Raw genomic sequence first — 16,281 nt, forward strand, 5'->3', positions numbered from 1 at the left:
GCCCCGCCCCGCCGTGGCTCCGCCTCTCCCCCCCGTGGCACCGCCCCCTCCCGCGGCCTGTTGCAGGTTCGTAAATTCTTTCGGGGAACGAGCCTGGCAGGCTTCCTACAGCCAAGTCATCCCAAGGAAACCGCCGCGCGGGAGCGGTCCCCAGGTGCGTTCGCCGCTGCTCCCCTGGCGGGATCGGGGCTCCGGATTCAGTAACTGAGTCGCCTTCCCGGCGCATAAATTGGGACGCGCCGTGAGTGTTTGCTGGGACTCCAGGCCGGTGACCGCGAGCTGTGTCCGTGCTAACGGAGTCATCAAGTGTTTAGGCAGGAGGAGAGTTGGGAGGACTCCTGAGCCTCATAGTAAGCACGTGGCCAGGAAACCGAGGCCCGGAACGGGAAAGGACTTTGCTCTCACACACAGCAAGTGTGCAGCCCGACTCCCCGCCCCCTGGGAGTGAGGGGATGGAAAGCTGGCGCAGCAGAGAGATATCCCTCCTGGGGTGGGGCACTGGGACTCTGCCTTGAGGAACCCTAGAACAAGGGATTACAGCTCTCTGCTTTGCTCCTTCAACGCTGATTCCTTTATCTCTTCCCCCATAAAAATGTAAAATGTTTATTAGAGCATTTATTAAAGAATATTTGGAGTTTCTTTTCCCCTTTTATTGTGGAAACATATACATAACATAAAATTTACCATTTTAACCGTTAAATGTATAAGTGGCATTCAGTACGTTCCCTTTGTGCAACCATACCACCATCCACCTCCAGAACTTTTCATCTTCTAAACGGGATAGAGTTTCTTACTTTTAATTGCAAAGCTGAATTGAACCTTATGTATGATTGAAAAAAAAATGCCTCCCAAATTAACCGAAAATTCTTCCCACATACAGGGGAGCGGGCTTTGACCCTCAGAAAAGAAGTACAGGCCACAGGCAACCCTTTGGGGTTCATCTTTGGCCCTGTCTTGAGCCCCAAAACGAACCTGTCTTGTGGCCCAGGGCAGCTCAGAAAAGTTAGGTTGGCTCAGGGCTTTTTTAGTCTCAGGGTTGAGGGTGAGAATATTGCAGCCAGTCCTCATCTCACTCACTCTCCAGATGTTCAGGGTCAGGTGGCAAATCAGTTGGCGGTCAAGCCAGGCTTCCCAACTGGGCCATTTCCTAGGCCAAGGGGCAGGTCAACACCAGGAAGCCTCTCCTTCCTGCTCAGAAAAGCCCACTCATTTCTGCCTCTGGCCCCAGGCTAAGCACTCCTCTATCTATTATTTCATGCCCAGCCTTCTGGGGGCCATTGGAGACCAAGAGGGCAGGGAATAGGAGGAAGTAGCTGAGTCAAAATTTGGCCCTTGGTGTTTCTCAATGCAGGCAGCACTGGCATTCTCATTGAGATGATTCATCATGGGACGGGACTGTCCATGCCTTTCAGATGTTTGATATCCCTAGCCCTGCCCACTGAATTCAAGGAGTATCTCCCAGTCATTGTGACACCCAAAACTATCCCATGTAGTATCCTAGGGATCAGGAGGAGGGAAACCCTACTCCTCTCATGGGGTAGGAATTTTTGTGATTAGTTTAGCTGCCATGGCACACAGTGGGGCTCAATAAATGTGCTTCCCTTTCTTCTGGAAGGGGGTAGTTCTTGTCAGGGAGATGTGAAACCCTTGGTCCTTGATGCTCTGCTGTAGGGCAGGGCACTCACCCATGTCTCATCTGGGACCTCGAGCAAGTCATTTTCTCTAGCCTCTCCTCCCGACTCCAAGCTCTTGGAGCAATCTGTACCCTCTAAAATTAGAAGTTTGCAGACCTGAGGATATACTGTGTGAGGCCACAAGGGGGCAGCAATGGGCCATAATGACCTTGCCCTACCCAAAGGAGCAGGAAAGGGACCTCCTCTGGTGTCTGAGGAAGGGGCCACATGCGGCTCCTAAGAGGATCTGCCCACCAATCACCCAGCAGCATGGTGCTGCCTAGCAGACTCTGGGTCCTGACAAGCAATTTCAGAAGGACAATCCCGGTTGTTTATCCCTAGGCAGAGGGCTACTCCCTCAGAGCCTCAGTTTTCCCACATGTAAAATGGAAATAGTGACATGAATCACATAGGCTCCCTCCTTCACAGGTGGGGGGATCCATGAGGTACCTGAGTGGAGGGAGGAGTGAATTTACAAACTGTAGAGTGCAGTAGATTTGTGAGGTTATGCTGGAATGCCGAAGGACACTTGGACAGCTTGTGATGTCCATCAGTCATCACAGCCCCACTGTGTTTCTCTTCCTTGTCACACTACTGGCTTCCCTGGTGACCAAGACGACTGGCTGAGCAGTGGGCCTGCCACTTACCGCCAGCCATTGAGGGAGACCGAGGTGCGGACTTGACACATTCCTCCTCCTTAGCTGGTGTAGCGCTGGGCCTCTTCTGCTTAGTGAGGAGGCCACATAGTAGGGGTCAGGGCGACTACTCAGACCATGGCCCTCCTGAGGTCTCAGTTCTTGGAGGGAGAAGGCCTAAGATGCTGTCATACAGGCCTTGTCTACTAGTATACCACCCCAGATGTGCTTGTTTTGTCATCTGTGAAATGGGCATATTTGCTGGGTCCCTCTCTCAGGGTTGTTTTAAGGACCAGCTGGAATAAACAATGTAGAAAAGGTTTGCAAGACTATGGCCCTTGCTTGGTCTTGGAGTGGGGAAGAGAGAGAACTCAGAATTATGGGAGCTGCCAGGTGCCTGCCCTGCCCCGAGTTCTTGTATTCCACGCAGTTGGTCCTCATTAACTACAGTCAGAGTGTAGGCATCACTGTTCCTTTTTATAGATGAGGTGGCAGGTTGAATTTTCTAAGAGGGCTGCAACAAGAGCTCCCTTACATTTCCTCCTTAAACTATGATGTTGACACTTTTCCCTTGAAAACTTTACCACTGATTGTGGCAGGAAGTGACACCATATGACTTCTGAGGCTTGGCCATAAAAGGTGACACAGCTTCCATCTGGTTCACCATGGAACATTCACTCATGGAATTCAGCATGACGGATAGGTGTCCTGGCCATCTGACCTCCCATCTGACAGCCAGCATCAACTACCAGGTGTGGGAGAGTTTGAGCCACAACCACCCCACTGAGCCCATTAACCTCAGAACTGTAAGAGAGAAATAAAAAGGATCATTATTTTAAGGCAACAAGTTTTGGGGTGATTTTCTATGTAGCATTCACTGGTCACTGGCTCAGTGATGTGACTGTCCAGAAGGCTCAGCTGGTTCGTGGCAGGACTAGGCCTTGTGTCTGTGTCTTCCAAACTTAACCCCATGACCCTGAGCTACTTCCTCTGGTTACTGGGGTAGCTTTCTCTGGTTTCTGTCCCTCCCCACTTTGCAATGGCCAGGCTGAAACCTTAGCCAGAGGTGCCCCGGGACAGTCTGCAAGGACAGGCTCAACCGGACACAAATTCATGGTTTATTACACACAGCAATACCTATCTACACAGAGAGGGGAGGCAAGTAGCTGGGCCAGAGTTGGTGGCTGGAGACCTTTGTCAGAGGTGGGGAAGCCTTTCTTTAGAGCGCCGATGCTCAGGTCGCAGGCCCCCTGCTTAGGCCAGCTGGGAACCACACCGGGGTTCTCTTCATCTGTACAGTTCACCCGGAAGATCACTTTCGGCTAGCTGACCAGAGTTCTCCTGGGTGGGAGACTGGGGCCAGTGGGACCCAAGCTCTGAGCTAGAGGCCCATCTCCTCCGGCTGGCAAAGTCTCATCACACCCCTGCTCTGGGGTGGTGGGGACAGACAGGAAGCAGCAGCCACTCCAGCATAGGCCTTGCCATCCTCCACACTTGGGCACCATGGGGCTCCCTGCAGTTGGGTCCATGTGGTGGTGATCACAGTGCTTGGCCTATACTCCTGGCCAGAGGACATGTGTTCTCAAACAGGCTGGCTTCCTGAGGCCTAATGAACTTGGTGAGAGACTAGACCTGCGTGGGGTGCTTTCTATAACTCCTGGTACCAGCTGCAAGTGCTGGGTAGGAGTCTTGTCCTTCCTTGGTGAACCAGGGTCCAGAAGGGTAAGCAGCTGGCTCTGGCTGAAGAGGCCTGGAGCAGCTGCAGGGCGGTCCATGCCCCAGGGGCCCCCCCAAGGGCTCTGGAGCTTCAGGGGGCAGGCTCTTGAAGGGCAGCTGGGCAGCCAGACTCTCTGCTAATCAGGTGACTGAAGGCCCAACCCGGCGTCTTTGCAGCTTCATCTGAGCCAGGCACCAAATCCTATGGTTGCCCCTCAAGTACACAATTCCCTGATTGGCCTGTCCACGTTCCCATCAGCTTCACATGCTGATTGTTCTGGGGCTGGGCCAGGCACATGCTCAAAGGTTAAAAGCCACAGGCAGTGCATCCCATGAAAAAAGATCAATATATTACTGTTTTGTTTTTACAAAAATTAAAAATGTCCACATGGATCTGTACAGGTGGTGAGCTGGGTACTGATCACTGGAAAAGGAGAGAAAGACTGAGGTGAGGAGGGGCCATGAGGCCCCTGGGGCCCCTCCCTGGTCTGGACCTCATCCATCCTGCCCGTTTCCCCAGGAACAGGCAGGCCCCCCTCCCCTAGTCCTAGGCTCCTGGCTTCTACCCCTTCTCGGGGGACGGGGGCAGTCTGGACAAAGTCCCATAGGGCGCTGATGGCTTGGCATTGGCTGGGCCAGATACTGAGTGAGCCCCATGCAGCCAAGGGTGGGCTGTGCATAATCACTCAGGATTATGGCCCCAAGCCTCAGGTCACATGATGGGAGAATCAAAACTAGGCTCGTGACAGGGAAACCTGGCTATTCAGTCATGTAGGGAGCCGCAGAGGCCCACCCCCTGGCCCCTCTTGTCCCCCAACTTCTCCCTGCTTGTCCTGGAGACTTCCCTACAAGGTACCTTATGCCAGCAGCCAGGCACAGGCAGCCCGTCAGTGCCCTGGAAAGGAAGAAGGTTTCAGTGATGGGGCAAGGGCTGGTCAGCTCTCTACGCTGGCACACGCTTGCCCTGGGTGAGGGATGTACAGCCCAGGGAGCTGCCATGTGAGGTCGCTGGAGCCCATTGAAACATGACCCAAATGCCTGCCCTGCCCATCCAGGTGAGCCAGGCATGGGACAGACCACTCCTCCCTGCACTTGTCCTGAGTGCATCCCCTGGGGCTTTGTTGGGACACCTGTGCAGAGGGCAGAACTGGGAGGACCCTGGAGTGCTGGGCTCATGCTGTACATCTGCTGATTAGGGGGAGGACCTGACCTAATGGCCATGACCTGGTGGCCACGACAGTGGCTTTAGACCAGTGGTCGGCAAACCGCGGCTCGCGAGCCACATGCAGCTCTTTGGCCCCTTGAGTGTGGCTCTTCCACAAAATACCACGTGCGGGCGCGCACATACAGTGCGATTGAAACTTCGTGGCCCATGCGCAGAAGTTGGTTTTCGGCTCTCAAAAGAAATTTCAATCGTTGTACTGTTGATATTTGGCTCTGTTGACTAATGACTTTGCCGACCACTGCTTTAGACCCTCACCCTGAGGGCCTGAGAGTTTTCAGGAATTGAATAGGATATGGACAGTTCAGGAAGTGGGATCCCCTTCTGTGTGGCCCATCCTGGTCTCTGTGTCTGGATCTGAGCCACAGGGTCAGGAGAAGGCCAGCAGGGTGGAACCTGGGCAGGGTTTTGTCTGGAAGCATTAGCCATTACTGCTCAGCAATCAGACACAAGTGGGGGGTTGTTGGAGATGGTCCTCAAGTAGCCTGGAAGATGGGGGACTGGAGAGGGACAAAGGCTGATCCTATAGTCCCTGGGGGACCCTTGGGCAAAAACACTTCACTCTGTCCAAGGCACACTGACATGCATCTAGCAGGGGCACAGGCTGGGGCCTGAGGGTGGTGGGGAGGAGGCAGGCAGGATCGGGGAAGAGGGGGCAGATGCCAGCACAGCACAGCACAGCACACAGCAGGCCAGACCATGTACCGCAGGGCAGGGCCCGCTGCCCCTCGCCAGGCCCTTCGAGCCCGGTGCCCCTCGCTTGCCTCCGCATTTAGGATTTTCCTGTTTCAAAGACAAAGACTTCATGACTTGGAAGGAAGTCTCGGCCCAGGGGCTAGATCTGCAGGGCCACCTGCTCCCTGCTGTCCTCGGTACTTTTTGCCCGTGCTCACTGCTCAGGTCTTCAGGTCTTTTTCTCATTGCTCTTCAAGGCCATCTGAGGGTGGGCCAGCACCCCACTGTACGGAGAGGAGACTGAGGACCAGGGGGCTAAGTGACTCACTTAAGGTCAGAGGACTGGGCCTCTGGGGGTCCTCAGCCCTGACCTCCCTTTGGTAGGTGGCCTCTTCCCATGCCCCTGGCAAGGGGGGGCCAGATATGAATATCGGGTCAGGTTTAGGATGGAAACTCAGCTGTTTTGTTTCCCTGTCTTTTCTGAGCTCCACTGAAATAGTTTGACATGTAACCTCTGCTGCCTTCTAGAAAAAGGAAATTGAATTTTGGTTATTTTAGGCCCTGGGTTGGGTGGGCCATCAGGGGCTGAGGTGACACAGCAGGAGAGGAGGAGGCTGTGGGAGCAGAGAAGGGAGGGGTCTGGGGAACTCGGGGGAGGGGCAGGGGACAGCATGGGGCCATCCAGGCAGAAAAGCCTTCTCCCAGTTGGAACAGATACTCAGAGAGGTAAGGGCAGTCCCACCCTCCTTTATGGACAAGGAAGTGGAGTAAAGAGGAGCAGTGATTCCGGAAACAGACTCTGCCCTGGGGGGTCTCCCTTTCTATAGAGAAGATGGATCTCAAGTTGCACCCATGGTGGGGTGAGGGTTAGAGCAAGAGGGCCCTCTGTGATGGGAGTGACAGTGATGGTGGCCCTGGCAGTGTAGGCAAAGATGACATGAAGATGCTGCAGGAGGCGGCAAAGACCTTGGTTGGGGCTTCCCTCCTGCTCTGACACGTACCACAGGGCATGGCTGGTCCAGGCCTGGCGGTCCCGGCTCACCCTTCTGGCCCTTCACTCCTTTCCTGCCGGGGATGCCTCGCTCCCCCTGCACAAGAAGGGAGATGGGGGTATGGCCATGGCTGCCATGCTCAGGATGCCTCCAGCACCTCTGAGAGATGGGCTGGCAGCCACCCTGCCCTGCTGCCCCCATCCCAGCCTCCACATGCTCACCCGCCTCTCTCTGCCTGCTTCTTGCCTCCCCTGTCCTATCCGCCTCTTCCCTCCTCTTCACCTGCCTCCCTCCTCTGTGCTCTTGCCCCATCTCCTCTCCAGCTGCCCCTACTTTCTCTCCTCCTATCCTACCTTCTCTCCACGTTCACTCCGGTCGCCTTTCTCTCCTCGGGGTCCAGGGAAACCCTGACAAGGGGATTAAAGGTTAAACCTGAAAATGAGGTTTGAGGTTTTCTTCTCTTATCTGTCCATCTCTGCCCCTCCCTCCATATCCGTGGTACCAACTGGCCCAGTCCCAACTCCTAGGCAGGCCGATGTAGGGAAATGCGTGCCTTTAGGACACCAGCCCTGCTTCCTCTGAAGTAGAACCCTGTGGGAGTCTGTGGATGGACACCCCAGCAGTTTGCCAGGTCCAACTGTGGGTGTGGCTTTGAGATGACACCTGAGCGCAGGCCTCCGAGAAGGCAGCTGTGGCCATGGAGTCTTTAGCTCTGCCCTGACTACCTCCCTGAGTCCAGATGTCTTCTTCTCCCGACCCTTATCATCGATGAAACAAGGCCCTCCCAGTCAGACACTCAGGCTAGAGTTCTTCCTCTTCCTTGTCTGCAGTTGTTCTTCAATGTGACACCTTCTCCTTAAAGTCTAGGGTAGACACCATAAGCCTTGCAGCCCTGTATGTGGTCACCATTTCCCTTCCAAGAGCTACTTGATTTTCCTGGGAACCCCCTCCTTTCTCATACTTCATTGATTTCATTCATAGCTCCAGGATGGAGCATGTGATCAGGCCTGGCCAATTAGGGCACTGCATTTTTCTGGCCAAGTGATATTTCAGCATTGACCCAACTGGGGTCAATGAGAGTTGATGAGACTTTTTCTAAAAGAGTAGAGAGTGAGCCCAAATGGCATGGCTTAGTATGGTTGAGCATCCAATCGAACCAGGAGGTTGAGGTTCGATTCCAGGTCAGGGCATATGCCCGGGTTGTGGGCTCCATCCCCATTTGGGGCATGCAGCAGGCAGCCTATCAATGATCCTCTCCTGTCATTGATGTTTCTATCGCTCTCTCCCTCTCCCTTCCTCTCAGAAATCAATAAACATATATTAAAAAAAAAAGAGTAGAGTGAGATAAATAGTTTTTCTCCAGAATTTGGGCCTGGAGAGATGCAGGTCTGGAGATACTGGCTCCATCTCATCATCACGTGGAACTTCGGACGATGCTCACACAGAGGAATCACATACAAGAGACGCTGAGAGTTTGTGTTGTGTTGACACACTTGAGCCCTGGATCCAAGTACTTCTGGATTTTTCAGTTATGAGTCAGTTTAAACCAGTTTAAATTGTGTTTTCTGTCTCTTGCAACCAACAGACACTTGATCCAGTCAACCTTGGACTAATACTCTCCCTCCTCTCCGTCCCACAATACTTCCTTAGCAGAAGCCTCATCATTTCTCACCGGGATATTGCAACAGGCTCCTTACTGCTCTCCCCACTTCCCTGCTCCAATGTATCACCCATCCATCATCTATTCATCTATCCATCCACCCATCCAAAAAGCACCTACTCTGGGCTGTGCATTGGACTTGGCACTGGGAACGTAGGGGAAACCAGGCAGTTGCAGTCCCAGCTGTGGGAAAGGGGGTTACACCCAAGCCAACCAGATCATGCTACTGTACTTGCAGCATGAGGGCAAAAGCTACACACAAGAGGACCTGATCACAGTGAATGGTGAGATACTTACATCTAGTCCTGGTTCCCCGGGTCTGCCCTGAGCAGAGAGAAAGAGAAGGTGTGAGGGAGCATAGCTGCTGGGAATTTCAGCCCTGTAAATTGTCCACAAGCCTGAACTCTGGCCCTGAAGTGCAGGGGTTGAACCCCCAGGGCCGAGTGACACCACAGTGTGCAGCCATAGTTGGGGGCATTAAAAAAAGTGGTTACCTTCTCTCCTTTGGTTCCTGGCAGCCCAATAAGGCCCAGTGGACCAGCTGGCCCCTGGATGAAAAAGGAATGAAATTAAGAGGCGTGATGGTTATAGGAATTAGCACCTCTAACGACAAACAAGGCTCATGACACTCACAGGCAGGCCGCTGGGGCCTCTCTCCCCTGACTCGCCCTTCTCTCCCTTTGCTCCATCCAAGCCCTGGAAGTGAAGGGGGACACAGTCAGGGGAAAGCGGTCAGACAGATGGAAGGCCAGGAACTCTTTGGGCCTGTGGGGGCCCAGGTGTGCAGGGCAGAGGGACAGATTCCAGGCTCTGTCAGGTCTGGCCCAGGTTCCTTTCTGTGCAAATAATCAGAATGAGCTGCGGTGTGAGCATTTTACTTTTTCCTGCACTTGGGCTTCCTGAGTACTCATGATAGGTGGTTGTGGTCACACCCATTTCACAGATGAGGAAAGAGAGGCACAGAGCGGGCAGGGATGGACCCACATAGCAAGCAAGTGGCAGGACTGACTACCAACTGAGTTTCTGAGCTCCATCCCTGACAGCATCTGCCTCTTCTACACATAATCTGGGGAGGCCTTGGGACAAAGAAGAGCCAGAAGCAGCACATCTGGCCGGCCACATGCTCGGCCCACTCAGCTCTGGGAGTCCATGACTCTGAGTCCTCAAGTTGTCCTCTGAGCTGAGGAAGCAGAGATGGGCTCCCTCAGGGGAGGGCAAACAGTGAGGCCATCTGCCTCCCCCTCTGTGTGGCTCCTGGGGCAGGGCACACAGGCAGGCCACACTATGGTTTTAATTTAAGGGTAGAGGACACAACATTATGTAATACACACCAAACCCAAGTCTTCATGTCACGGTTGTGGGCAGTTGAGAGACAGATGTGCATGTGGGGGGCATAAGGGGAAGTGGCAATGAGGGGGGAGGTACAGAGAAAGGGGAGAAACAGTGAGGAGGGAAAGCAGTGAACCGGGGCCCAGGCAGGAGGAGAAGAGGTAAGAACAGAGCCCCAAGTGTGGGCATGAGGGGGCACCAGCCTTAGGGGACTCAGAATATTCAGGCCCTGGGAAGATGCAGGGCTGGTCTGAGGCCAAGCGTGGGGCCCTCACTTGGCCCATTAGCAAGCCTTTCTGAAACTGTCCAGGCTGTGAGTCTGCAGCAGGTAGGGGGGTTTCACCCACGCCCCAGACTCACCTTGGGACCCTGGATTCCCTGAAGGCCCTGGAGGAGGAGGAGAGAGCATATCAGGGCCAGGGCCAGGGCCCTCTTGCAGTGGTCATGAAGGCTTGCAGGCCACTCACTGGCTCCTGTGGCCTTGACCTCGGGCGGGGGGGTGGGGGTGGGAGGGGGGGTGGCCGCAAGCCCAGATCCTAGCTCCACCCTCCTTGCCTGACATGTCCCCTCCCCTCCAAGGAATTCTGCCCTCCCCAGTCACAGCTCCTAGGCCTGGGCCCACCACCCTTTTCGTATCCCAGGTGCTTCAAGCCAAACATTCTTACCATGTGGCCTGGGGGACCAGGAGGGCCGGGGGGCCCTGGCTCCACTATGATCTGGGCCTAGGAAAGGGTCAGAAGTGGATTAGTTACAAATTGCCTCGTTACCCCTCACCCACCCACACTTGAGCTCATGGGACGTGTTGGAGGAACACTCCCTGGACACCAGGCCCTGAGCCATTGTTTCTTGCTCCCCCCACCTTGTGGGGGGCCCAGCGCTAGCATTTGGGTTCTCAGATGGGCCTTAGGTGGAGGACACCTGAGGTTCCCCCTCCCCTGCTACCCTAGGTTTGGTCAGGCCAGGTCCCCTGCTGTTCCAAGACTTGGGCCTCCAGGTGGCCTGGGCTGGGCATTGGGGGGAGACTCTGGAATTCAGCAATCCCCCTTACCAGGCTCTCTGATAGGCTGTCAGGTGCCGGCTCTCCCTTCTCCCCCTTGGGGCCGTGGGCACCCTGTAGGACAGGATGACCTTGAACCATTAATGTCCATCACCAGATGACCACCCACAGTGAGCAGTACCCCCCTTCCCTCCCCGATAAGGCTTCCGTCAGCAGAGACTTGCCAGCTTGCCCAGTTCAGCTTAAAACAGTTTCCCTAGATCAATGGGCATTCAGAAAGCAGAGTGCAGTGGTGCACGAGGTAGTTTTCCTGTGGCACAGACAGCACCTTGGTTCCGCCCCAGCACTACCTCTCTCGCTGAGCGAGCCTTATGGATGGACAATGGACATGAAGTGGTGGCACCTGATGGCTGCTCGGCCTGTCAGCTTTTCCAGTCCATCCACGCCAAGACCAACTATCAAAATGACAATGATGGTGACAGCAGGTATTTATTGCATGCCTGCCACCATTCTCAGAGCTGTCTGTTCCCTCACGTAGTGGGAAATTATCACCCTCATGTTAGAGGTGGGGAAACCGGGGCCCAGGGGGTTGTACAGGGTTCTAGTCAGTAAGAAATGAACAGGATGCAAACTCAGGCAGCCAGAGCCGAGGCCTAACCACCGCCAGCTCCCTTCCACAGGCAGAGCCTCCTTATCTCACCTTCTCAGTGGCCTCGGGAGAGAGCAGCAGGCCCTTCAGGAGGGCTCGGGGAGTCTGAGCACGTGGGCTGGGCATCAGCTTCCTTTCAGCCCTAAGGCCCCGGCTGGGCTGAGGCCACAGGGCCCCGGCCGCCAGCAGGCACACATTCACTTTGGGACCCCACGTGAGGCAAGTAGGGTAGGTGGGCCCATCCAGCCACTTACCGGGAGGCCAGACAGGCCCATTTCACCTGCTTCCCCTTTGGGTCCAGTTGGCCCAGCCTCTCCTGGGTCTCCTTTTGGTCCTTTGGGACCCTGAAAGCCACATGAACAAGGGGTCAGTGCAGCTCAGCAGGCATTCTCCCTTCCCCGACTCTGACAGGTCCCCAGAGCTTTGTTCAGGCCAGGCCAGACCCCTACTTCCTCATTGTGGGACCCCGCCTCCAGCCCAGGTGACAAATGCACCGAGGGGCCTGGACAGAGATAGGAAGAGGGCATCCCGACACCTGTCTCACTGCACACAGGGGTGCAGGGGGTGGTGGGAGTGGAGGGAGTGGAGCAGGTGGGCCTGGGCAGCCATGTGGGGGCACTATGGGGTTCCAGGTCAACCCTGTGCTTACCTCTCAGGAGCCAGAGATTGGAGCCCCAACCCCTACAGCCAACCAACCATCTACAGAATCACCTTCCAACCTCTGCATTCCCTCACTCTACCACTTGTGTAACATCCATGATGTGCCACACACTAGGGATCCGGTGCTACAAACACACACACAAATGTCACGTGACACCATTGGACACTGTGGTGTCTATGTAGGATCACACGTGTGTACTTACGATGGTACTAATAGTGACAGTAATGCTATTTGCTCACATTCGAAGACTCTTTGCTGCATGGCAGCGGGCACTGCTCTAAGTGTTTTCCACACATAGAGTTATTTAACCCTCACAACAGCCCGTTGCTACCCTCGCCTGGGGATGAGGAGCAGAGGCTGCCAGAAAGCGAGCAGCTTGCCCGAGGCCTAAGGGCAGAACCAGCCATGCAGGGGCACTGTGAGGCTCCAGAATTGCACACAGGTAGCACATTTTGTTCTCCAACTCTGTACACACACACGTACACACGTGTGTGTGTGTACACACACACACACACACACACACACACACACACACAGCATGACACCTGGCACCAGTATCACCAAGAAAACGAATGGCTCAGAGACCTTCTCTCCGTCGATTCCGGGGGCACCGGGCAATCCGAGCTCACCCTGTAAGGGAACAGACAGCAAGAGGGGTTATAGTGTCCCATGGTCCCCAAGAGGGATCTGTGGCTAGGCTGCCGCCCCCAACCAGCGCACCGTTCCTGGTCAAGTCCCTGCAAGTCCAGGAAGGCACCCACTGGGTGCCCAGCATGGTGCCAGGAGCCGGCCACCTCCACCCCTCCATGCCCTCAGTCCCTACAGGCAGACGTAGCCCAGGCTGTAGGTTACATTTTGGAAGCTGAGGCCCCAAGGGTTAAATGACTTGCTCCAGGCCACACAGCCCAGGGACAATAGTGGAACCAGACCCTGTCTGATTTCACAGTCTTGGGCTCTTTCTCCTGAGCCAGGTGGGCAGGGTGTAATGATGCACACAGGCCATAGGAAAGACCATGTCATCTATGGGACTTTGTGATGTCATGAGGGGCCAATTTATGGGGTTCCACATGTGAATGAAACTCCCCAGAGTGCAGTGTAACTAGGGCCTGGGAGAAGGCATCCTGCTTGGCTAGGAAGTAGCACCTTTCTCTGAGCCTCTAGAGGCCAGGCTGGATCATGGGGCGACAAGCAGAGGGGGCAGGTGGGCTCTGGAGACAACAGGCTTGAGGGGCCACACAGCTGCATGTGTACTGACCTTGGCTCCGGGGATTCCTGGAGGCCCTGGTGGGCCGGGAGGACCCTGTGCGCAAAAGTCAGGCTGGTCAGTGTTAAGCAGGGCCTCCCCCTCACTGCTGGTCCACCCCTCCACCCGGGGGGGCCTGTCTCTGTTTAGCTGGGCTACAGCAGGGTCAGGACCTTCCGCAGCTGATTCCCACCCACCCAGGTCAGGCCCCAGGTCTTGAAGGAGTCCTGGGAGGAGGCACCAAGCGTCAGGTCAGATATCACAGTGTCCACTGCATGGAGAGTTCAGAATCCCTCTGCCCTCAGAGCTCGTTTCCCCAAAATTAGATTTCTTCACAACACTGCCCTGCTCAAGATCCTGCGGTGGCTCCCTATTGCCTCTGAAGTTGTTATTCAAATGCCAGCCCCAAACTGTATCCCCAGCAATGGCCCAGCACTGCCTTCTCTACTTCTCCTGTGACCTCTCCGACCATCAGCTCTGTTGCCTGTTGTCTCCTGCCCCGGGGAGTTCCTGGGTCACACAGGCACTCCCTGGCATTCACTGCACTGGCACCCAGGGTCACTGACAAAACAGTGTAGGAGCCATCTTTAGTGTCTAGGTCTGACCTGAGTCCCAGGCTGCTATCTTGACCTAGGCCTCCAGAAGGCTGCCTGCTCACTAAGGCTCATCATCGCCCTCCAAACTCACATCCCCTCCCAAAGGCTGCACCCCATCCAGCCCCTCAGCTCCCAAAGTTCCAGTCCTCCACCTCCTCTCACCAACCTACTCCCTTCTTGTTAGAGGCTCCATTGAGATGTCCCGTCTTACATCTTCCTTCATTCCACCCACCCTCCTCTAGGCCCATGCTCAGCACCTACCTTCCCGGTGGCCTGCCTGCCTCCAGCTGTCCCCACACCCACTTTGTTCACCTTCCACACCATTCCCCAAGATGTGTTTTTTAGCATTGCCCCTCTGCTCAAAGAATCAGCTATGGCTTCCTGGTGCCCATCCAATGGAGTCATCCTCCCAGCCTGGCACCCAAAATGTACTCCCTGCCTCCCTGTGCTCATAGAACTTCTCCCATGCAGCTCCTAGCCAGCCTGGGACACACCATGCATGCACACGCCCTCGGGCCACGTCACACCACACCACACCATGCAGGCCTGGTGGGCCACAGTTACCATCAGCTGGTACTTCTCTGAGGCCTGTGGGAAATAACTGGAATTGAAGCTCAGGTGGGGTTAGGTGCCATCCAGTCTGGTCTCTGATGGCCGTCTCTCCCTCACCCCAGCTCCCTTCCCTGGCACCCAACCTCTCTTCCACTGGTTATGGGTCCCAGGTTTGCTGGGCAGGGCTCACAGGTTCCATGTCCTGAGCGAGGCTCTGGGGCGGGCCTGGTCACTCTCATCCTCCGCCAATGGTCATTAGAAGACCCGGCCCTCTAGCCTGAGTTCCCTGGGAAGGCCCCAGGAGGCCTTGCTGGGGCTGGACACAGGAAATGCTCTGCCCCTGCCCCTTGTTGCTTTGACCCCAAGGGAGCTTGGGGCCACATCATAGCAGCTCTCTCAGTATCAGCACAGCACCTGGTGAAGTTGGGGCCCCTGTGTATAGAGTGTGGATTAATGCACAAAGGGAGTGGTTATTCCCTTAGGAAATGAACAGCAAGGCACATTTGGGCCACCAGGAACGCTACCTTAAGGGCATCCAAGATCCTGCCATCGTAGTCAATCACCACCGTGTCTCCTTGCTCACCCTTGAGGCCTGGGGGACCCTGAGGCGGGAAGAGGAAGGTTTCAGAGAGGAGCTCCGTTGGCGGGTGATGTGGTACTTGTCTCTGTATGTCACCCAAGGAACCCAGGAACTGGGGCCACATGCAGTCCTGGGACCCAGCTCAGCTGTAACCTGGGGGCCCAGCAGGGCTGGTCTTCAGGTCTGGTCCCCTGGCATTCACTGTGCTGCCACCCAGGCTCACTGACAAAACAGTGTAGGAACCAGGCAGGTACCTGGAGGGAAAGGGGGCCTGGGGCCAACTGAAGAACAAGCCCCGCCTGATCGGGGTGGCAGCACTTGGCTGTCATGTGGGGACTGAGGCCCACTGAGGCCCCAGCCCTGAATTCTCGAGGGAAAGTGGAAAGCCTAATTTGATGTGATGTTGTTCAGGTTTTTAAATGTTGGCGAACAAACACAAACAGACACCCAAACCCTCCAAGACACTGTGTAGGCCTGTGCCTTGGTTTCCCAACCTCTGGTAGAGGCTGCTCACACCTAGGCCCCGACATGCCCTGGTAGGAGCACACTGCCACCCAAGCACATGGCCACGGGTATGTGTCTCCACTTGCAGGTGTCCACACAAGTGAGCGCGTGGCTGCTGGCCCTGTCCTCACCCTCTGCACCTCCCCTCCCCACCCGGGCACCGCTCTGCTTGGAGAAGAGTGAGCGGCCATGGACACGCTGGTTCAGGCCTGTGGCCAGCCCCTTGCCCTGGGCGGAGAGACTCAGGCAGGGGTCCCCTGCTGGCTGCCTCCATGGTCATGACCTGCATGGAACTGTACAGTTTACACTGACTTTCCCCACAGTGAGCTTAATCCAATCCCCGGCCACCTGCAAGCTCCGGCTGTGGGTTGAGACCTGGTTTTTGGAGGAGAAAACCTGCCTCCAGGAGCACCAGGGGATGTGACTGCTCGGGCCACAGAGCCGGAGCAGGGTCCAGGTTGCCAGCCTAAGGTGTGCCTACAGGCATTGGCCTCAGAAGGCCTGGGACCTTGGGACCAGCTGGAGTCGCTGCGCTCCTTCCTGGTGACAGGAACGAACCTCGACGGGCTGAGAGAAAGGCCAGGACCCCCCACAGGG

General features: G+C 55.6%; 1 protein-coding gene across 1 annotated transcript in view; it reads right to left on the reverse strand.

Annotated features, from left to right (window-relative positions):
- Nucleotides 1-3,407: 3,407 nt before the first annotated feature.
- Nucleotides 3,408-16,281, reverse strand: part of COL23A1 (collagen type XXIII alpha 1 chain) — a 280,949-nt gene continuing 268,075 nt past the window's right edge. The window contains exons 16-29 of the mRNA XM_080672775.1: nt 15,125-15,202; nt 13,465-13,509; nt 12,795-12,839; nt 11,803-11,892; nt 10,951-11,013; nt 10,568-10,624; nt 10,263-10,289; nt 9,207-9,269; nt 9,068-9,121; nt 8,871-8,897; nt 7,267-7,320; nt 6,923-7,009; nt 4,881-4,919; nt 3,408-4,448 (exon numbers count right to left, since the gene is read on the reverse strand). Of these exons, the coding sequence (XP_080528901.1) occupies nt 4,446-4,448; nt 4,881-4,919; nt 6,923-7,009; nt 7,267-7,320; nt 8,871-8,897; nt 9,068-9,121; nt 9,207-9,269; nt 10,263-10,289; nt 10,568-10,624; nt 10,951-11,013; nt 11,803-11,892; nt 12,795-12,839; nt 13,465-13,509; nt 15,125-15,202 (732 nt within the window). The 3' untranslated portion in view covers nt 3,408-4,445. The remainder of the gene's footprint in view (nt 4,449-4,880; nt 4,920-6,922; nt 7,010-7,266; nt 7,321-8,870; nt 8,898-9,067; nt 9,122-9,206; nt 9,270-10,262; nt 10,290-10,567; nt 10,625-10,950; nt 11,014-11,802; nt 11,893-12,794; nt 12,840-13,464; nt 13,510-15,124; nt 15,203-16,281) is intronic.

The sequence above is a fragment of the Plecotus auritus genome, assembly GCF_963455305.1.
Source record: "Plecotus auritus genome assembly, chromosome: 6".
NCBI classification, from domain to species: Eukaryota; Metazoa; Chordata; class Mammalia; order Chiroptera; family Vespertilionidae; genus Plecotus; species Plecotus auritus.